Source organism: Harmonia axyridis, chromosome 3 (assembly GCF_914767665.1).
Source record: "Harmonia axyridis chromosome 3, icHarAxyr1.1, whole genome shotgun sequence".
Taxonomy (NCBI): domain Eukaryota; kingdom Metazoa; phylum Arthropoda; class Insecta; order Coleoptera; family Coccinellidae; genus Harmonia; species Harmonia axyridis.
This window is the reverse complement of record NC_059503.1, coordinates 31,388,581-31,412,736: the sequence shown is the minus strand read 5'-3', so window position 1 is coordinate 31,412,736 and position 24,156 is coordinate 31,388,581. Positions and strand designations below refer to the sequence as shown.

Below are 24,156 nucleotides of genomic sequence, written 5' to 3'. Positions count from 1 at the left end.
CCACTACTATGCAAACTATCTTGGAAGGGTAGAATGGTCGAGAACACGTACCGCGAAAATAGTTTGCACTACATGATATATTTTTATCATTATTTTATCTCAAATCACGGAATGGTCGAGAACCAGTGCCGGTCTGCTAACCAGTGCATTTACCCTATACAGAAATTCAAGATTCGTCATCGAAACTTCATCCCAATAAAAATTTCAAATGATTGCTTTCAGCTCAACAAGACTTGATGAAAGAACCTATATTCAAGTGTCCAAGTATAATCCCTCAAAACAACCCATTCTCGACCAGAGTCAACGTACAGGTTTTTTGCCAGAGCCACCGACGACCTACATGTGTTACATAAGTACCGTAATATTCGACCTCTCATCCGCAACCCAAAAAAAAAGAAGCGAACAAGAATCGTACCAGATAACCTTTCGGTACCTCCCATAGTCCTACTCGAGTGGCAAACACAATAACGCCAAATTAGCAATTCATCCGTTTGCGAACGCGAGGCCCATCAGCCAAAGTTGGTTTTCCTCCTTCTCGGCGATCCCAAGAACCAGGTGTTTGTTAAGAAGGAGACAGCCGGAGAAAAGAACAAGTTCGTGTATGGGTGGAAGATCGAGGACTTGAGCTGTGGCAGTGCTCAGTCGACATCGTTACCGCGGACTGGACGGTGACCTTTAACTAGTGATACCATGAGCTGCTAGACCGATGGTACTACATTCGCGTGTATCTCTGAAACTGCCCACGAAGCATTCACAGTCAAATTCAACACAGTGAAACTGAGTATATCTACTATAACCACGCTCCTCCAATTTCCTCCAATATGTAAGTCTGAAACTCTCATAAAAACAATATCATCGACGTTATTTTCACATGAATCACTCGCAGAATATACCATAAAATAACGAAGGTTTTTAGAATTACAATTGATCGTCAATTAAACTTAACCATTAGAAAATCCTAGCGTTTTCCTTTGAATGTTAAAATTTACGGCATTGTAGGTGAATATATCTCATATTTCTTCTCAGTTGGATATTTCCTGAAGTGGACGTGTTTATTACAAGTTGGCAAGATATTTATTTAACACGGTGAAATGATTTGAATAACTTGAAGGACAGCGAGTATCTAATAACCAGCTGTGCTGGTCGACTAGAAAAAAATCTATATGAACTTGTTGCAAATCAGGTAAAGTAGCTGGATAGTCTCTGGGCGATTCTAGATGTACCAAAGGAGGAGTACCTACTTGTCGCTGTTAGGAGAAAACACTTATTTTTCTCAATTTCAAAATTCACGAAAGGTTATTGCTCAGTTCAGTCAGTAATAAATAAAGATAGTTGCTATTATGTCACAAAAGTATCAAGAATTCATTATTGTGACGCCTTCAAAATAGAATCCTCTCGAAATGATATACTCACGTCATCGGATCATAACCTTTTTCGGTGGTCGTTTGCTACGAATTTTTCAGAATTCAGATTTCGAATGCCACATTTAAGTTAATGCTCAAATCCGTCTTAGGGTTCCATAAATATGGCCTTTCCAAATTATGTTTTCCTGATTAATTCAAAACTACATATGAAGAGTCCAGGGAAAAAACCCTGTAGGTAGGGTAAATGCACTGGTTAGCCGACCGGCACTGGTTTTCGACCATTCCGTGATTTGAGATGAAATAATAATAAAAATATATCATGTAGTGGAAAAAATTTTCGCGGTACGTGTTCTCGACCATTCTACCCTTCCAAGATAGTTTGCATAGTAGTGGTATAGGTCAAAGTTTTCGCGCTAAAAATTAGTTTATAATCGTCTATCATAAAAAAGGGTTCTTTCTCGTCCTCTCTTAAAAAAGTGCTTTGTGATATATGACCAGAAAATAGTAATTATTTCTTATTTTGAATGAATTATGTGTGTATATTTTGTTCCATATCAACTATAAGATATATTTTTGAGTGTATTTCAATCAAGAAGCAAATAAATGTATATTTTTTTGTTCAATATTCGGCGGTCGCGAACTGGTATTGGAAAATTTGTATCTTTTATTTCTCGACCAAAGTGGTCGAGAACCAATATGTTACTTCAATAATTGTTTATTTCAACCGATACATTTCTGTTGGATCAATTTCGTTTTTTTTCGATACCCTGATTCATTTATATATCTACTTTCTGAATATTAGTTTGCGACCACCGAATTAACGTTGAAACACTTATTTCTACCCTTTATTTATTCGCGGTCGAGAACCAATTTGATTGTTCTCGACCACTGGTGGTCGGTGTTTTATATTTTATTTACTCATTCGTTTTTAAATAGATATTAAGAGCAAAATAACCAAATAATGTTGTATGAGTTGCTATTTTGAAATATTTATAGAAAGTGGAAACTTTTGCAAAATAATTTTTTTTTACTTTCCGAGTGTTTCTTACTTGATTACCTCTTCTGAAACCCATCTGAGTGATGGGTAGTGATGTCGATGGTACGGTATGAAAGTAAGTACTAATCACTCATTTCGCTCTAAAGTTTTTTATAAAATTTTTAAGTGGAGCGGCAACTATTATTAGTGATCGAAAACTAACACAAAAATGGTCGAGAACTCTGCGGCGTGGTCGAGAACCGAAGGTTATTGAGATTTTCTATATGTTTTCACATTTCAAAGGTTAAATGCGGAAAGAACGCTTAAAATTATATGACAAATCATTTAAAACTCGCCAAAGAATCGATGAACACCAACACCATTGAAATTTGATAAGTTTATGTGTGAAAAAATCGTGCTCGAAATCGATGTTTCTGTTAACTGGTCGAGAACCAGTGCATTTACCCTAATAGACATCTTGGGGTGAATCAGGTTTGAATTGGTTTCTGAAGGATTTATAGGAAAAACTCCGAAGACGATCTCAATTTTGTAGAATAAACCCGTCGTCTTAGTAAAAAATAGGTTGTACTGCGGAAAACCTATTCACGCGTGTGGGGAAGAATCCCGTCAATGCAGTTTAAAAGACTCCCACCCAAGGCCACGGTGAAAAATTTTTGGTAATAATACAATATTACAACATTTTTTTGTGTGAAGTAATTATCATTTTTTGAATATTAAAATACATTTTTGCGTTCTTCAAAATATTTTCCTCTCTCTTTTTTTTGATTTAGGGGTAGAATGGGGGTTAAAATTTGCAGGTTTTGAAATCGAAATTTGAATAAAAAATCATTATTTTGAAAGTTAGAAAACTACACAGTTGAAAGTTGAAACACAGTTCAAATACAACATTTTTCAATTTTTTAAATCATTTTTGAAGTTTCCGCTAATTGGTGAACTTTATAATTCATTTTTCTCGAAATCGGCTTTGAATCAATGATCGGGTTTTTTCCTGGGTTCCTCATATCTAATCGAGATGAAAATTTGCATTCGAAAGTAAATTAAAAATCTCAAGGTTCGAGCGAATTCTCAAGCAGTTTAAATCATAATAACCATAGAAAATTGAAGAAGAATATTGGAAAATATCCAATATTTCCGCGACAACAGGTCCAATCGGGATGATTTCAAGCTTCTTGCAAAATTTGGTGTTATCATTTCAAGCTTCTTGCAAAATTTGGTACATCAGAACTATTCAGAACAATTATTCAAGCAGAATATCGAAAAAATAAAATTCTTATATCAAATAAGCAGATTTATAATGAGGATAGAACTGACGCAAAGTCAGGTGATTTTGAATGCTCGTTCATTCACCAATTGCTTCCTTGAAGATCACATACAGTTATATGGTCTCCAAGGGTGCAAGTGGCACATTAATGGAGTTATACAATTTTCATCCGATTTCAGTGAAATTTGGTATGGGTATATCATGTTTGGGTCATATATGGTCCTATATAATTTTCATCTATTCAGCTGTATACTGATCCTATTTGAAGGAAATTTTAATATTCAGATTGGGTCGTAAGTTGAAAATGCGCATGCGTAAATAAGGAATAATCGTGAAGATTACAAAAGCGAAAAGAATTTATTCTATCGGACTTATTTTTTTAGAAATGAAGGAGGATGTAGTATACTACCTTACCCATTAGAAGAGTACTTTTTTCATATGTTCCTACATAATTTTTTTTCTCCATTACATTTTAAAATGTTTGATGTTTCAATTATTTCATATTTTTGACTCAATATTTAAATCCTAATAGAATACAGAGGGTGTCTGCCGTCTGGTGACCAGTGGGACAACACTGTTGGTGGAAATAGAGGACAAAGTATTAAGTTATTATTTGTGATGTTGCATCGAACCACACAAAGTATGGCAGTAAATGGTATAACATATTTGTCTCCTACACATATAAAAGGTTTTCCAACAAGAGGTTTCATTCCGATATAAAAAAATAGTATATTTAAAGAGAAATCAATCGATGTTTATTTCATTGTAAAGAAGAAGGTATGCCATTAACGGTGGAAAATATCAGCCAAATAGCACCATATCCTTTTCAAGAAATTTTCCATGACCAATTCGTACATTTGCGGTTGCATGTCTAAGATAACTTCACGAATTCTATCTTTAAGGTCTTGAATTGATTGTGGAGCATTGGCATATACCTTATCTTATTCGTTGTCCTAAGGAAAATGTCAAAATGTGTTAAATCACAATACTTGCCATTGCTATTGGTTGAAAATTATAGCATGAAGGCAATGCAAGTGAATGGACCTAGACTGAGGATCTCTAAAGCTCTGGGAAGTGAGCCCTCGATTCTACAGACCTAGATAATGGCTGTTTATGTATGCGCCCAGGAGTGTCTCAAAATTAACCTCAAAGGGGCGCATATCTACATCACCACGGACAGCCAAACCACGCTGAGATCCCTGGAATCGTGCTGTCAGGGGTCTCTGCTGACTTGGGAGTGCCGTAACACCATAAAGCAACTGGCCAGAGGAAATAAGGTGACTCTATTATGGGTACCAGGGCACTGTGGGGTTGAAGGAAATGAAAAAGCTGGTTGAAGGAAATGAGAGAGCGGATGAGCTTGCAAAAAGTGCATCAAGGTTAAGACCTGCTGGACCTGAGCCTTTCTGTGGGATAGGAAAAGACCAATACAAAGCTGCGGTCCAGCTATGGGAGTTGAACAGTAGGACAATCCACTGGACTAACACTCCTAGACTTGCTCAGGCAAAGAAATTCGTGACGTTTTCACCTACTTACACCAGAAAGCTCCTGAAGCTGTCGCGAGCAGAGCTTCGGGTGATGGTGGGACTGCTGACGGGGCACTGTCGGTACCAACATCATTTGTACCGTATGGGTAAGTCAGCAGACGAGATTTGCAGGCTCTGTGGATCGGAAGTAGAAACGGCTGAAGACTTGATATGCAAGTGTCCAGAGCTGGCTGGCCTAAGAACCATTCACATAGGCAAGCCGGTCCTGGATACCAGAGAGGTAATGGCCAAGGCCCCTAGGGAGGTTGTCAATTTTATTAATGTCGTTGACGACCTCCCTGGGTTTCTATGAATGAGTAGGGTAGTGAACAAAAGATCTGCATGGTCGCAGTTCCCGGAAGGCTTACCGAAGCAAAACGACCCCAGTTCAAATAATAATAATAATGCAAGTGAAGAGTTCATATAGATTATCAGATTCGTTTCTAACAAAACTTCATCGGATTCATATAAAAATAATTTTCAAAAATTTGGAGAAATTTTCAATGGTTCCAACTTTCAAACCGGTAGATATGCCCATTCTGGAAATTGTTGGCGAGTATGGTAACAATAGAAAGTTTTAAACAAAAAAATTCTTGCCAAAGTATATGTGATTGATGTAGATTTTTATGACAAAAAAGCATTTTTAAACATATCTGCCAATTTTACTCTGATTCTGGCTCTACCCACTCCATTGGCGGAATCGAATACCTATTTTATAATTAGATGCATATTTCCTTTCAAGAAAATAAGTTTATCTGAAGTATGCTTGCGATGTTTACTATGGTGAAAAATATTGAACAAAGAATGTGTTTTGAATTGAATAATGTACATATTCCAAATGGAATTTGGTGCGTCAAAGCACTGAAAATACCAGATAATGCTTAGAAGTAAATCTAAATATCATACATATATTATATTACCATATTAGTATAATACGTTGATAAGCGCATATACCCCCCTAAATCAGTGGAGGCTCTTCGGGGTAGACAAATTAGGCGGCGCCAAACTTGTATTATCTTCATTTCATCACATTTTTCCGGGGCGCCAAATTATAGGGACACTAAATCAGTTAATAAAAATAAATGAAACGTTACATAAAAATATTTCCTTATTGAAGATACCACTTTTTGTCTTGAAATAAAAATTGACAAGAGCCAATTTTATTTAAATCAACTGAATATGAATTTAAGAACTGCGTAGAGCGTTCTACCTATATGACAAGGTGATTTTTAAGTTCAAAAACACGATTTCATATGAAATTGAAAAGATGCCTGGGAGGAATAACAGAGACACCTTCAAAGAAAATTAAGATAAATTAGGCAATGCAGGGCGGCGAATTTATTTTGTCTTGGCGCCAAAATGTCTCTAGTCTTCTCGCGATCTTTCATCGAAGTGGAGACGATCGGCAATCTATCCCAGAGCTTACGATTCTATCCCTACATGTCAACGCTGCGTAGTGTAGACATGAATCAGTACCTAGAAGATGGTTGAACTGATGTATAGAGTGAGACATGATGCATATCATGATAGGTATGTATATCATGAAAAAGTACTCACTTTTTTCATTAGGTACGATGAGCTAGAAAGATAGATTAAAAAAATTAAGGAAAGCTTTGACTTGACGTAGGAGCTTTTGAGCTCTCGAACATTCATGTGCCTATTGCATCCTCGGAGATCATTCGATAGATATTTCACATACACTGCTCAACAATTGATAGGGATCACTTACTTGTTCTAAATTTATTTCTGAAATATTCGCTCCAAGATTATAAATTTAGTCAGATATCAGAGTATTTTCAGTTGAAAATATGGTTCACTTGAGAAAAGAATGAAAAAATGGAAAGTTGGAGAGAAAAAAAGACTTTATTAGGAACACTCAAAATTCTGTGTTTGAATAACATAAAAATGTTATGATGAAACCACAAGAAGGCTGAAGTTTCGGTTAAGCTAGTACCTAGTTGGTCCCCCACGAGCTCGTCTCAAGCATTCTACCTACGAGGCATACTTTCGATCAAACGATTTATAAAATTTTGAGGCAAATTCGTCCAAATATCCCGTAAAGCGTTAGAAAGGTCCTCCAGGTTATTGATCGGTTGTTCTAAGGTTGACAATTGTCTAGACATCTCAGACCAGACAAGTTCGATGCAATTCATGTCTGGAGAGCGAGCTGGCCAGTCCATCCTATCAATAGCATGAGTTTCTAGCGCTTCATTAACCAGACGACTACGGTGTGGACAGGCATTATCGTCGATTAAAATGAAATTCTCGCCCACGGCAGCCGCAAACGGAACAATTATGGGTTCAATAATCATATCGTGATATCTCTGGCTGGTCATGGTGGTGTTCTGCAGAACAACCAACTCTGTGCGTTGGTTCAAACAAATGCCTCCCCATACACATATAGAACCTCCGCCAAAAGCTGTTGTGGGTACCATAAACTGTTCTGCATACCTTCGACCTCTTTCCCTCCAAGCAAGAATACGTCCATCGGAGTTGACCAAACGAAATCTAGACTCATCCGTAAATAAACATCGGCTCCAATCGTCAAGTGTCCAATTGCGGTGCTCCTCAGCCCATTGCCGTCGATGAACCCGGTGTTCCCTATTCAAACGGGGATGTTGTACCCTCCTACGTGCTCTCAAACCACGAACATGTAGTCGTCGTCTTACAGTCTAGTTCGAAATTAGAACTCCTGTTGCAACTCTCAGTGATCTATTGAGCCGCGACGCCGGTTAAGTGGGATTTCTCCTAGCATTGAGGATCAAAAGACGATCTTGGGCAGCTGTTGTACTGCGCTGCCGACCTCCCCCATGAACATAAGCTACTGAGTCGTTTTGGATGAACCTATTCCAAGCCCGACTCACGACACTTTGCGAAACATTCAACCGTCGGGACACTTCTCGCTGGGACAAACCTTCCTGTATCCACCGTATGATTTGGTCCAGTTGCACAGGAGCCAAACGTCTTCTCAGCATGACTGATAAGCTGATATTGTTCTCATTTCTTCAATTATTGTCACCTTATGTGTTTGAACGAGAGAAAAAAACAGATGTAATAACAAATACCACATTGCTTTTCACTCCACCTGTAACAGCCTACAGATAATAATCGATTTTGTGAACAAGAGCCGATGAAGTGAGGAAGACTTTGATATAATCAACTCAAAACATCTTACTTTTTCCTCAGAGAACATATAATGTACAGATATTCACGAGATAACTTGAAAAAAATACAAATGAAGAGAAGTTACTAAGTGATCCCTAGCAATTATTGAACAGTGTATTTAAACTAAATTTCAAATGTTTTAAATAATGTCCAAAAATATTCCATCTATACTAGTGTACAGTGCATCCCATTTTGGGTGAGACAGCCAGGTTTCTCGCATGTTATTTAAGATAGAGCCTTGCGGTTTTCACGTTCCTGTCCTACTTTTTCGTGAAACTCAAGTTGGTCTAATCAGATTCTGCATAACTGTTTCCGTTCAAAAGATACAGGGTGATTTCGGAAATTGATACTTTTCGGACCCCTCCTTTATCTCCGAAATTATTAGAAATAATGCTGAGCTGAAAACTAGGTCTGAATCAGAATTCTGCGTAGAATCCAGTGGCGTACTCAATATTTTTTTTCGGGGTATGGTTTTGAAGATACAACACAAACCTATATTTTTTTTAATATATATATATATATATATATATATATATATATATATATATCATTACTTCGTTGAATTCGTTATTTTTTTCTCTCCAAAATGATGTATGATACTATGTAGGTAGGTTGTCCAGAAATGTTAAAAAAACACTAAAACGTCAAATAATGATGATTTTTTGTAAATGGGCCATGAATTTTCTATGTTTCAATAAGAGGATTATTACTTTCGATTTTTAAAAGTAGTAACTCATTGATGACACAAACATCCTTGTTGTTATTATGACTTCTATGCATTTGGGAGCATTGTTTTATCAAGTAGGCATTGGAGGGAAAAAACCAATCTGATCTAGCTGTCATCGCTATAAATTATTGTTATCATTATTGATTCTTCTTTTCTATGGGAAATCCATTGCCCATTAACAAAAAATCATCATTATTTGATGTTTTAGTGTTTTTTTAACATTTCTGAACATCCTACCTACATAGTGTCTTATATCATTTTGAAGGAAAAAAAATAACGAATTCAACGAAGTAATGATACACATGGTGTTCCATTAAAAAAAACATAAGTTTGTGTTGAATCTTCAAAACCATACCCCGAAAAAAAATATTGAGTACGCCACTGGATTCTACGCAGAATTCTGATTCAGACGTAGTTTTTACCTCAGCATTATTTCTAATAACTTCGGAGATAAAGAAGGTGTCCGAAAAGTATCAATTTCCAAAATCACCCTGTATCTCTTGAACGGAAACAGTTATGCAAAATCTGATTAGACCAACTTGAGTTTCACGAAAAAGTAGGACAGGAACGTGAAAACCGCAAGGCTCTATCTTAAATAACCAGCGAGAAACCTGGCAGTCTCACCCAAAATGGGATGCACTGTACTTTGTGTGAAATCACTGAGAGAATTCGAGAGAACATAAACGCTAACCTGTTAGATTAATTGAGAAGTTCTTCAGTAGGTATACCTGCCGTAGTAAACCGATCAATTCGGGGTCCAAATCTTCTCATAGTAGTGAATGGACTAGCTTGTAATCCCCCACCTACAAAGCTGGTTTTGAATGAAGCGTTCATCCCGTATGTCCCAATTTCTGATGTTGGTCTCGATTGAATGAAAGCTAGCGGTTTTATGGTACTTTTTGATAGTTGATGAGCAAACGCTTCCTCGTATCTCGTCAGATCTCATTCAACTGTTCTATCGGCAACTGTACCCACCTACCACTTTGTTGTTTTGATTCTGTTTTCGTGTTGTGGGTGGAATTCTAATTAAAAGGAACATTCTTAAAGCTGTGGACTTGCAGTATATAAGAAGAAATGACAGCAAATCCGGTGAATTTCAAGAAACGACCAAATGACGCAATATGAAACCAAGCGTGCAAAGCCTATAATTTCTATAATCAATAAACAAACACAGGAAACTTCTTGCGTATTAACTATATAACGGATAAAACAGATCATCCGACTCGAAATGTATTCCAGAATTCTTCAAACATAAGAAATAATAATTCGCAAACCATACGCACATAAAATAAAAAGTATTCAAATCTATAAATTTAACATTAATATAGACTGTGTGAGAACCTATTTTAAAATAACGCCACTGAAAAAATTGCGCTACAGCTCTTTATCAAACTTCATCTATCTTCCCCAAACAATTTTCACAATTAGAAAAAGATATATCTTCAATAATAAATTCTGTTATGAAGAGAAGTCACAAATAAACATATCTACGCAGAAATTTAACAAATTTACAACCAAACACAAAAACTTTCGTTAAAATTTTCTGAATAGTTGCATGTACAAATTAATAGAGAGAATAATTGATAGAATTTTTTTTATCCTTATTTTCATAGTTCTTTGAGACCTGCAGAAATTCAGAACTTGAACAAGAGGTTTTTGGCGCATATTTTCTAGATTCCTCTTTAACTTCGTCAGAATATCTATAATTTTCATTTTTCACATTTGGAGCCAGTAATGTTGTCAAACGATAAAGTTACATCCTTTAAAAAAAAAATATATATACACGCTCATTTACTGAAACCACTGTGTCACATAATTAATTTATCTTTTACATCATTTAAATTGCCACTGGATTGGAAAATATCCGTTGTGACGCCGGTGTTTAAAACTGATAGCCGTTTGGAAACAACTAATTATAGGCCCATCTCTCTCATTAATAATTTTGCCAAAATTTTTGAAAAGTGCTTAAAATGCAGAATAGTGAATTTTCTTGAGAAACACAATATTCTATACGAAAAACAATATGGGTTCAGAAACGGTAGAAGAACGGAAGATGCGGTGTATGACTTAATAAATAATATTAATAACAACTTGCAAGAAAACAAAAAAAGCTTGGCTGTTTTCCTGGACCTGTCGAAAGCGTTCGACAGTGTGTCGCACGAGATTCTCTTTGAGCGTTTAGAAAAAATTGGTATTAGAAACGGCCCTCTAGATTTGTTTAAAAACTATTTATCAAATAGAGAACAATTCGTAAAAATCAATGAAACAATTAGTGATCCTCAATCAATTAAGACCGGTGTGCCTCAGGGTACCGTATTAGGGCCATTACTCTTTTTAATATACGTGAATGATATGGGATACCTATTAGACAAGGGAAAAATTATTTCATATGCTGATGATACAATACTGCTATTCTCTGGTGACACATGGGCTGACGTATATGACCAGGCAGAGCGTGGAATCGGTAGAGTGAATAACTGGCTAAAGAACAGCTGTTTGGGCTTGAACTATAAAAAAACCTATTTTATGACTTTTAGTGCCACGTCTGTAGACCAACCGGTGGTAGAAATTATAAAAATGCACACGAATAAATGTAGCAAAGACCATTTATGTGATTGTATGGTAATAAATAGAGTGGAAAAAATTAAGTACCTTGGCATAATAGTTGATCAATATTTAAAATGGGAAGGACATATTATATTCTTGAATAAAAAGATCAGAAATATTTTCTACAAATTTTTTCAACTACGCGATATCTTATCTGACAGTTTATTGAGAATGCTCTATCGTTCATTAATTGAGTCCCACCTGAAATATGGTAATATTATTTGGGGTTGTGCTTATAAAAGCACATTAAGAAAGTTGGAAGTGACCCAAAATGCTGTTTTGAAAATTATATTTAAAAAACCCAACAGATTTCCAACCGATGAATTATATATCTGCCTTCAAATATTGAATATTAGAAATCTGTATATTCATGCAACCCTTAATTATTTGAATAAATTTGGTTGCCCTATTAATGACGCAGACAGAAATTACAACACCAGATCTGCTAGAGAGAAAAACATCAATGTTCCATTTAGGTCCGCAAACATCACTCAAAGATTTGTCACCTACTATGGACCAACACTTTTTAATAAACTGCCTCCTGACTTGAAGAAGGATTTTAATAATATCAGAAGGTTTAAATCTAGAACAAAACTATTCTTATTATCGAATCCGAACTATTTTATTTCCTTATTTTGAAAAAAAAAAAAAGTTTAATTATGTGTCTGCTTCTTTCCTGCCTCTTCTGCCTATATCACTCTAGTGCCATTCATAAATGGAGGAAGAGATCTGCACACAAGGTTGTACCTTAGGCAGATTTCTCCTCTGAAATTCCATCTTTCAAATATGGTTTTTGTTTGTATATTATAGTTTTTGAATTTTTGGAATTTAACTGTCTAAGAATTGTAGAGCATTGGAATAAATGATTGATTGATTGATTGATTTGATGAAGAATCTTTCTTCAATTTTTATTAGGTCCTTTTTTAGTCCATGTAGATCACAGAAATTTATATGGGCAATTGAAATAATATGGATGAACTTCCTGACTTTATGTCATTGCTATCCTTATTTTTTCCAATTATTGTTTGAGTGTTCTATGGGTACGATATCGCCATTAACTCCAAATTTCCCAAGAGACATGAAATTGGTATTCCACATCTGTTATCGCTAGAATATAAGGTTTTTTCGATATTAACCCTTAATTTTCTATGGTTCGAATGCTTTTCAAAGCTAAAATTAGAATTTTATTGCCACCAAGTAATAGTTCAGTAGTTCAACACCATGATACAAAAAAATAAAAATATTTCTTTGTTTAAATATTATTGAAATGTTTACATGAAAACTTTGGTTTTATGGCTTTTCAAATTATGGTATGACTTACCAAAGATATTGAGATATAAAGATAAAGGAAACTTCATTTGATTTTCTCGTCATATTCTCGTATCTTGTTAACCAGAGACTAAGCAGAGCTTGTAGACTGTAGAGGCTCCTCAAAAACAAAAATAATTTTATTTAAAAAAAAAATCAAATTACTTCTGGAGAGTGTCATGACAATATTCGTTGTATATTGAATGTATTCTTGTTATTACGGTTATGATGTAATAATATGTATAAGTTCTAAGATGAATATTGGTTTTGTTTTGAAATTGACAAAATGACTATCCTGATAGACAAAACGACATAGTATGTCATTTTATCCGATACATGTGAAGAAAATATATTTTTGGTGATAATATAAAATTTTATAGATTCATTTCCATGTGAAACTAATGAGCTCATTTTCATGTTATTTTGTACATAGTTTGCATGCACTATACGTGATAGAACGTGAAATTTCTGGTATGTATCCTGTAAAAATAGGTAAACTACCTATTGATTCCTGATGATTACAATAGACAGGAACTTCTTAAGGATCAATCTTCGTAATGAAATTCTTTCACCACCTTCTCAGGGACAAGGCCTAATTTTAAAAAATTCAACGGTAAATCCAAGCAAGAAGAGGAAACAAGAAGTTATTAAAATATTATTCAATGATAAAAAACCCGGTGGTAAAGAAAACAAGACCGTTGAAAAATAAAAAAGTCGAAGACCACGAAGAATCCGACATTAAACCGTTTAAAATTTAAAAAAAAAATGAGTACGACCGACGATGACTGTCCGTGCATTGATTGCAGTGACGTTTTTTTGGTTCCAAACCTGGTAAACAGTGGCTATGTTGCATTCAGTGTTTTCACTGGGTTCATACATTGTTTGCTACTGTCTCGAAAAGAACCAAAACGTTTATTAGCGAACTTTGCATTCAAATATTATAAGTCATTTTGTCCTTAGTATACGGACAAAACGAATTTTGTTAAAAGTCAAAATAACTTCTTATATCTTCTATTTTTGTAGTTCAATTCAATTTTCAGCTTATAATACTGGAAAACCAAAGTTGGTATACAATGCCAAAATGGGAGTATTATTTCAATAACTGAAAATATATGATTGGAAAACTAAACAGTATGTCATTTTGTCCGCATTTCCCCTAATTGAAAAATTGTTAATTCTTTCGAGTTTTCCCATTTATTACAATTATTTAAACACCTGCATTTGAGCATGGTTACGAAAGGCTAACTGATACATTATTTTCTCTAATTCACTGAAATTTCATTGAAATTAATGGAATATTTCCATAAATATCAGTTGATGGTTTTTGTTTCGAAAAATGTTGGTTTGCAGAACTGTTTTCTATATCGCAATTTTGACAGATAATAGATAAATCTGAAACAAGAGAATTCCGAATACCAACATATAATAATGAAATATAACCATGAAATCTGTGTGAAACTGGAATATTCTCGCACGATTTCGTTCACAAGTTATGGCAAAATGAACATGTCACAGAATAAGAGAAACAAATGTTCGGGTAAGATATCTTGTCAACCTGGGTAGGTTTTCGAAAACGACCAAAATATAATTTTTAAAATTTGATCAGACATATGGAACAAATAACCCTGGGTTCTTACCCCACGGCATAATACACTGATCAACAATTGCTAGGGATCACTTATGAACTTCTCTTCATTTGTTTTTTTTTCAAGTTATCTCGTGAATATCTGTACATTATATGTTCTCTAAGGACAACATAAGGTGACAATAATTGAAGAAATGAGAACAATATCAGCTTATCAGTCATGCCGAGAAGACGTTTGGCTCCTGTGCAACTGGACCAAATCATACGGTGGATACAGGAAGGTTTGTCCCAGCGAGAAGTGTCCCGGCGGTTGAATGTTTCGCAAAGTGTTGTGACTGTGAGTCGGGCTTGGAATAGGTTCATCCAAAACGACTCGGTAGCTTATGTTCATGGGGGAGGTCGGCAGCGCAGTACAACAGCTGCCCAAGATCGTCTTTTGATCCTCAATGCTACATGTTCGTGGTTTGAGAGCACGTAGGAGGGTACAACATCCCCGTTTGAACACCGGGTTCATCGACGGCAATGGGCTGAGGAGCACCGCAATTGGACACTTGAAAATTGGAGCCGATGTTTATTTACGGATGAGTCTAGATTTCGTTTGGTCAACTTCGATGGACGTATTCTTGCTTGGAGGGAAAGAGGTCGAAGATATGCACAACAGCTTTTGGCGGAGGTTCTATATGTGTATGGGGAGGCATTTGTTTGAACCAACGCACAGAGTTGGTTGTTCTGCAGAACACCACCATGACCAGCCAGAGATATCACGATATGATTATTGAACCCATAATTGTTCCGTTTGCGGCTGCCGTGGGCGAGAATTTCATTTTAATTGACGATAATGCCCGTCAACACCGTAGTCGTCTGGTTAATGAAGCGCTAGAAACTCATGCTATTGATAGGATGGTCTGGCCAGCTCGCTCTCCAGACATGAATTGCATCGAACATGTATGGTCTGAGATGTCTAGACAATTGTCAACCTTAGAACAACCGATCAATAACCTGGAGGACCTTTCTAACGCTTTACGGGATATTTGGACGAATTTGCCCCAAAATTTTATAAATCGTTTGATCGAAAGTATGCCTCGTAGGGTAGAATGCTTGAGACGAGCTCGTGGGGGACCAACTAGGTACTAGCTTAACCGAAACTTCAGCCTTCTTGTGGTTTCATCATAAAATTTTTATGTTATTCAAACACAGAATTTTGAGTGTTCCTAATAAAGTTTTTTTTCCTCTCCTGCAACTTTCCATTTTTTCATTCTTTTCTCAAGTGAACCATATTATCAACTGAAAATACTCTGATATCTGACTAATTTTATAATCTTGGAGCGAATATTTCAGAAATAAATTTAGAACAAGTAAGTGATCCCTATAATCTTGGAGCGAATATTTCAGAAATAAATTTAGAACAAGTAAGTGATCCCTATCAATTGTTGAGCAGTGTATTTATATTCATAAATTTATTTGAATCATTTTTCTTTAGACCGGATTATTAGTAAAGAGATGAAATAATGAACTAAAACGCAAAATCAGTAGTATAATTATTAGAACATTAGAACTGCAATAGTTGTCAAGGGTAGGAAAACCCCTTCACGTACTACAAATACCCGAATTTCTTACAGTACTAAGACATCTGATAAAATATGTTTGTTACAGGTTACTCTACACTACGGTTTTATTCCTAATCTATTTGGGAATGAGCGATTCAACTATAACAGAAAGAGACTATAAGGTGAGCAAACAACAAAAATGCCCCAAACTTCCTCTTTGATTCAACCTCACACTTCCAGGTCAACAACATAGTCTTCCTGAGAGATAAATATTCCTGGTGTCAAGCAACGCCAATTCAACAGATCATAACGTCACCTGGATATCAAAGCGTAACCATTAACAATAATATATGTGTAGGAGCCTGTTGGAGCTACAGCATCCCTAAGACACAACCAGCAGAACCAGGGGAGATCATAGGACCCTATTGTGACAGCTGTCAGCCGAATGTCACCAAATGCTATCATGTAAGTGGAATTATTTTACTAATTGACCATATTCACCGTCGCCATATTGTTGTGCGACAATACCAACTACCCAGTGTTCCCAACGGAGAAATATTGAGTTTGCTAGAAAAATACTGTTAATATCAAAAATACTATCAGCCATAGAGATTATTCTTCCACTGACTATTTCCAAAAATGGAGCGAAGCCTTTATTTATACACTCGGCCACAGTTAATTTGTATATAAACCACCTTTCACTTATGTTTTTATTCCAAAAGGTGAAATTTTTGCGAAATATTGTACCGAACAAGCCTATCTGGCGTAGCAGCCAGAAAAGGTACTCCGGGATTTACACATAAACCACAATTATAAACTTTATATTGTGGAATTTTTCTAGTAAACTCAATATTTTCCGTTGGGAACACTGGGTAGTTGGTATTGCCGCACAATGATATGGCGACGGTGAATATGGTCAATTTGAATATTTCGTTCAACTAAATAACAAAAGCCACAAAAAATGTTTTTCACCAAGAGCCTATCTGGGCAGCTGTCACTTCTGAACCTCTCATCTTTTGACATTTGAGAGTAAAAACTACGCCATCAATCAAAATGGAACAAGACAGGCTTCAACAACGCATTAACATTGTTAAAATTCACTACAAAAATGGCGCAAATCTTGCAGTCACCGAACGCAAAATAAAAGCACTTTTGGGTCGTCGTGAAGCACCTTCTTGGCCAGCCTGAAAATAAGTGTCGACACAGGTTGTCGATTCCTCTTCAATCTATCATTTTCGATTGGTTCAGTCGAGTTTAACAACTCATAATACACTACGCCGAACTGGTCCCATCAAATACTGAACACGACCTTGGAATCGTGAATATTGGGTTTGGCTGTCGACGTGGAAGCATGGCCGGGATATCCCCATGATTTTCTGCAATTGGTGTTATCGTAATGAACCCATTTTTCGTTTACAGTCACAATGCGATGCAGAAATCTCTGCCATCTTTGCTTTGCAAGCAAACAAACGCCGTTTAACATATCTCGGCTTCAACTCGTGCGGCACCCAATTTCCTTGTTTCTGAATCATTCTCATTACTTCCAGGCATTTTAAAATGGCTTATTGCGTCACTTCCAAGGATCCTGCCAATTCTTGTTGCATTTGACACGAGATTTGATCAAGTAATGCCTCCAATTCTCCATCTTTGAAAATCTTCTCTCTTTCACCGCCATGCTGGTCTCCGACGTCGAAACCGTTCTTGAAGTGTTGAAACCACTAGGCTCGTTCTTTCACTACTAGCGGCCTCAACATAGGTATTTAAGAGCATTCGATGAGCCTCAGCCAAAGATTTACTCATATTAAAGCAGAAAATCAAAACCTCCCGCAAATTTGGCTCGTAAGCTGACATGCTTAATCCAGAATAACTTTATGATTCAGACACAAATCGACTAATATTTCGATGAAGTTATGTTCACGAACACCTAAGCTTGTTGTATGACATCTACGATCTATCTAATTCGACTACCACTTACCGCTACAGCCACCTATTGCAAAACGGCGGAAGCAAAGTTGTACACCTAATATTATAACTTCAAAATTAATGGCGATCAAAAATAAGTGATTACACCAATTCATTCTACTAAAAAAGTGCCTATAGGATGTTTTTGTTATGTTAATAGCACCAATAATATGGAAGTTATGAGAACATTTCACGTCATTTTCCAATTATCTCTTACATCTAGAAAACAGTTTAGTTCATAAGGTTGCGATTTTCACCGAATTAATTCTCTCAAAAATCGTGCCCGAAAATGTTTCATTCATTTTTTCTAGCTCAAAGTATTCTGAGATCCCCTCAGTAGACTCAGAATTTGGTACACCCGATACTCCATTCAAATAAGCAAATAATGAAAGAAAAATTAAAACGTTGCAGTGTTTAGTATTCGTTATTATTTTCACTTCAATTGTTAACTACCCTATCTGCTCTTGTTGCTGTTTTAGTATAGTATATCCAAAGTCACTTGAACTTGTCCATAAAGACGCTTGGCCATAGATGTCCATTTGAAGTGGATACCGCGATCCGCTAAATATCGGGGTTTATTTGAAAGTATTTTTAGGCAATAAATTCACTGGCTCCAAAGTAATTTCTGGAAACTTGGACAACCCTTGCAAAATCGAAAAATTCTGGCTCCTCCGAGTGACTTTGGATATACTATACTGAAAATATTATCTCAATCTGTACATTATTGTTAATATTTGCAGGTCACTCTGACGGCTGACGACACCAATCAATCCGGTCCAAAAACCATCCAGAAAAGAATCGAAATCATAAAGAGCTGTCATTGTCGGCCTTGCGATAAGTTGCCAAAAGCGGAATGCAATCTCACGCAAGAGAACACGCTAGAACTACCGCAGAATATGTACACCAGCAAGGATTCCAAATATGCTATCCCTACTTCGGATCTACCAGACAAAGACCTTATGTACCTGCTGCCCAGGATCAACACCAACGCTATATCGAAGCTGCTGAACGAAGATCCAAACAGTATCGATAATAGGCTAAACGGGTCATCTAAACTGCTCAAGATCTTGAACTTTTGGGAGAAGATGCCCAACAGTTCCGCCATGAGATCGGGCCAAAAGAAATTGGGTGATATTTTGAAAAATCTGCAGGGTCCCGCAAGGAAAGATTTGAATGGTGAGTTAAATGATGTTCATTTCTATCCTGGGTTGTTTTTGTCCAGTTTCCTTCCTACTATTTCTGTCGTCCATCTACCTACTGAATGGTCATCCTCTGTTTCTAGAAGGTTTCTGAATTGGTCGCCACTCAAGAATTTTTTTAGTCCATCTCCCGTCCGTCATCCTTGCCACATAACCAGCCCAATTTCATTTTTGGTGGAGAATAGTTTCTACAGCTTTCGAGGTCTTTGATTTCGAAATTACTGCTCGCATAATACACTCAGGTGTAGAAAAACGCAACAAGTTAATAATTGGTTAAATTTTATGTTTTGTAGATTGTAGATAAAATTATCAATTTCAATTTTTTTGCGCTTTTGGTGATGCGATCAACCTAAAATATTGCATGAAGGTTAAAATTTTTATTTCACATCTAAATGCAACATTTCATTCCGATTGAATAGGTTGTTTTGTAATTATCAGACAAACAAAATTTTGAAAGGTCAATGTCGAATGTAGCCCATTTACGAACTGACCTAACTGCGACAAGTTTCAAGGTCTAGATAACTCCTCCGGGAGTTAGGTGCAATAAATTACCATTGAAAATTTATATTAACTCTGTAAATGTTGAAATCGTTTAATAAAATGTATTCTATTCTATTCTATTCTATGTATAGAGATGTTAATTTTTATTCACATCTTTAGTAGGAAATAATAAATCATAGTGTGATGGAATTTCATTAAATATTTCAAATGAATCATGTTTTAACCGCTTACATTGATATATCTTTCGATATATGCTTTTTTATTTATTTGCCTCGAATTACCATTTCTTAAATTTTTTGTTCTTACCAACAGATTTTGTCAACTATATAAATTCAGACGATGTTATAAATACCACTTTGGACAATCAAAAATTAACAAAAGTTCTGGAAACATATGAAGAGAACAAAGATAATATGATAGAGCAACGAAACGTATGGCTTGGAACAACCAACAATGAAAAAATTTTAGAAGATTTGAGGAAATCTCAAATGCCTGCATCTTATGGCTTAGAAGGTAGCACCTTGGGCATGAAACATCATTATAAAGGATCGCACATAGGTCAGTATTTACTCCGCTATATAAAATTATCTTAATTATCTACATATATTGATGCTATATCGATTGTGGAATAGGACACACATAAGGAATAAATCATTTCTTCTGTATTCAAGTCATTTTAGCTATGTAAAGGAAAATAATTATACAATGGTAAACGGAAAAACTAGAACAGTGAATAGTGCTAGAATAATAGCACCGCCATCTGTGGAATTAAAAAAACCCATATGATTTTTAGTTAGTACCAACCTTCAAACGATATGTGTCAAAATTTAACAGCAGTCCGACCATTAGTTTGCGGGATATTGCATTGTGAGTTTAGCTACTTTTGTTATTTGAAAAAAGATGAAAAAAAAAATAATTTCGTGTCCTGATAAAATATTGCTTTTTGAAGGGAAAAAATACACTTTAAGCAAAATCTTGGCTTGATGAAGTGTTTCCGGGGTCTGCATCAGGAAAATCAACCATCATTGATTGGTATGCTGAGTTTAAACGTGGTGAAATGTGCACCGAAAACGGCGAACGCAATGGACGCCCACCGATGAAAAAATCAAAAAAGTTCACGAAATAATTTTGAATGACCGTAAAGTGAAGTTGATCGAGATAGCAGACATTGTGAAGATATCATCTGAACGTGTACATTCACGAATATTTGTACATGAGAAAGCTGTGTGCAAAATGAGTGCCGCGCGAGCACACAATCGATCAAAAGCAACAACGTGTAAATGATTCTGAACAGTTGTGCACACGATGAACCGAATTCAAAGCGAGGAAAAACACAACAGTCAGCTGGCAAGGTTATGGCATCAGTATTCTGGGATGCGCAAGGTATAATATTCATTGATTACCTCCCAAAAGGACCAGACCATCAGCAGCGATTATTATATAGCGTTATGGGATCGTTTAAAGGATGAAATCGTTAAAAAACGTCCCCATTTGAAGAAAATAAGGTGCTGTTTCATCAAGACAAATTAGATATCTCTTTTTTTTAATTAAATTTTGGCGGCATCAACTGCTTTGGTTATTAGCCGCAATTAGATATCATAAGTGGTTATAAGTCACTTTTGGTAATAAATTATTGAAACGATAGATTTCCTTCTTATTTTAAAATTACTAACCATTATTAAATACATGAGCTCTTCTTTTTTCCCTCCGACTAACCCATTGGGTGATTACCAGGAAGGTACACCTACTTGTAATCAAAAGAAGAAAAATTGGCGTGCTCTATGTTATTAATTCAAAATTTATCCTCACTTTAATTACTGTTACAGGTATGGGTATAAAAACCAATGAAGTTGAAGACCTACAAGTTGTAACACTACCACCAGAGCCTGAAGATGACCTAAAAATTTCGACACAAAAGGTGGAAACATCATCTCATCACTTTAGAAAAAGTCATTATGCTTTGGAAGAAGAATTGGTTCATGGTAAAATGGAACACTTGGTGAAGGGACCTCATGGGAGCCTGGTTTTGAGGCCTGATATCAAGGTCGAGAAAAAATTAAATTTAGAAACAGATTCTCTAACCCCAAATCATCAAGGCGTCGTGATTTCTTATACGGCGGATGACCCAAATGCACCCAAACATGCCGATGATTGAAACTTCGAAGATTCAGAGAAAATCTTCAAAAGAATCCAAAGAGGCAATCAATTTTAAGAGGAGTTTTATTTGAAAAAATCGTGAAAACTTATTATGAAAGGTAGCAATATCATCTTGAGGTGTTTTTTTGCAACTAAAATTTCGGATGGTTGTAAAAAGATGTTGAATCCAAAGACAATATTTGAATCCCCATCTATTGAATATATTGTGTGAGTTATATCTTCAAACTTCGTGAAATTTTTTAAATATTATTGAAGATACTACAAGCGAAAAAAAAATTTAGGTAATGTTTATAAATTTTATGTTTTACCGTTACTCCTTACCGTTTTCGACTGTTGAAGCTTAGTTTTTTCAACCAGTGGAGTTTCATTGAATGTTTACATCTAGTCCTAAAAATATTGTTTAAATTTGTGTTTAACCATTTCGTACTAAATTCAACAATTATGTAATCTAGAATATCATATGTGCTTCATGTTATCTATGTACCTACTAACTCTGTTAACTTTATTTTGTACCTTTTCTTTCTAATACTGATTATGAAATTGAATAGGCTGTGTATTTTTAGTCAAAAATTCTTCTTATATTTCTATTCTTTGTTATGTATTTGAAATATTTCAGTAATAAAGATTTTTTCCGTTCTCATTTTAGTCATTCAAGATAATAATAAAAAGTCCAATTAGGTTTTTCTTTATTTTCTACAGGTAAAATCAATAAATATCGAAATAATAATGGATGCATCAAATGACAAGATTGAAAAATGTGGAGTAATTTACTCTGGTAATTTGATATGAATGAAAGGAACAATAGGGGTGAAAGATTTCAACTTTGCCAAGAAAACGTGGTAATAAAGAATGATACAAAAAACCGAAAACAACGGACAAGTATACCGATGACGAATGCAAAAATTACAGATGGCCAAACAAGGAGCAACGCCAACAAAGCGGTTAGATAAAGGAAAGAAATAAATCTCGGACGTAGTGCAATAAAATTAATAATCATTAGGAAAGCGATAATAAACTCTTAACCCGTAAAAGGGTCCGATTTTTTACTATCGCGTCGATTTCAAAGATAACTGAGAAATGATTATTCGTTCATTTCATGGAAAAATTTTCATTATCCGCGAGAATTCTGAAATTTTTAATTTTGGAAATCTCAGGGGTGTATTTACCCCCAGAACCACCACCATTTCTACGCCCTATCGAGAAGGACATACTGATTTTGAGCCTATAGTTTGGAACGTTCTAGTGTTGTTCAATGTGATTAAATACTTTTTAATTTTTTTTGAGTTCAAGTTTACCAATCAGTATATTATTCATTTTGAGTTTATATAGGTTATGAACCTCAACTCTTATATTCTTTATATAATAATAATAAGGGGTAGCGGTAGGAAATCCCGAGCGATTCATCTATCAGGAGAGTTGAAGTGACCCCTGCTCACCACAGATTTCAGGAGCTCCTTGACCCGGGAAGCTGAAACCAGTCGAAGGGTCCCTGTCCAGGGTCAAGGACAAAGCCGTATGGAAAGCAGCTCAATAACTTATTTCAAACCAACTTACACCTTAGTATTTTTATTATCAGAAATAGACAGCTAGTACTGATAGGTACTTACATCAAAATGATCTTCGCACACATATGAAGTAGTTTTAGGTCCAATTAAGTCACGCCTCATTAATTTGCACCACTTCTTCCTTTGATTCATGTCATTTGGTACATGAAAAAACAATTTATTGGGGTTTTTTATTGTCATGCTTGCACACATGCATAGGCACAATACAATATTTGTAGAATTTTTTTTTTATTTCAGCCATCGTGTAACGAACAAAACACGACACGAACGGCACAAGTGATTGTACACCAATGAATTCGTAAGCACTCTGCGAATACCAGTCGCCTCGTGTAAGTGGCGTGACGTCACACACTAGACTATGAAATTATTCTTCCGAGCGCAACTTCAAAGTCCCATAACTTTTTCATTTCTTGAAATATTTCAATGATTCTTCCACATTTTTGTTTCATTTTACTTAAATTTTTAGAATTATTCCTTAACAAAAAAATGAAAACTAGTCCATTGAAGAAAAGTACGATTGTGCTGAAAACCAACACAACATCAATAGACAAATTAATACTGAGGAACAAAACAGCGGAGATTTGACACCAGTAACTTAAGAGCAACGGTCGAATATATAAACTGCATCTGTCGAAAACAGAGAAGAAGGCCAAAGAGATCTATTACAGCTAGTATCTGCTCGAAC

The 24,156-nt window shown here is 35.7% G+C and overlaps 1 protein-coding gene across 1 annotated transcript; it reads left to right on the top strand.

Moving 5' to 3' along the window:
- The first annotated feature begins 583 nt into the window (after positions 1–583).
- Positions 584–22,542, top strand: LOC123675651. Its single transcript, XM_045611094.1, has 6 exons — positions 584–823; positions 16,194–16,269; positions 16,328–16,552; positions 18,790–19,225; positions 20,062–20,307; positions 21,576–22,542. Coding segments are annotated over exons 1-6 (1,314 nt in total). The 5' UTR covers positions 584–821; the 3' UTR covers positions 21,905–22,542.
- Positions 22,543–24,156: the final 1,614 nt, after the last annotated feature.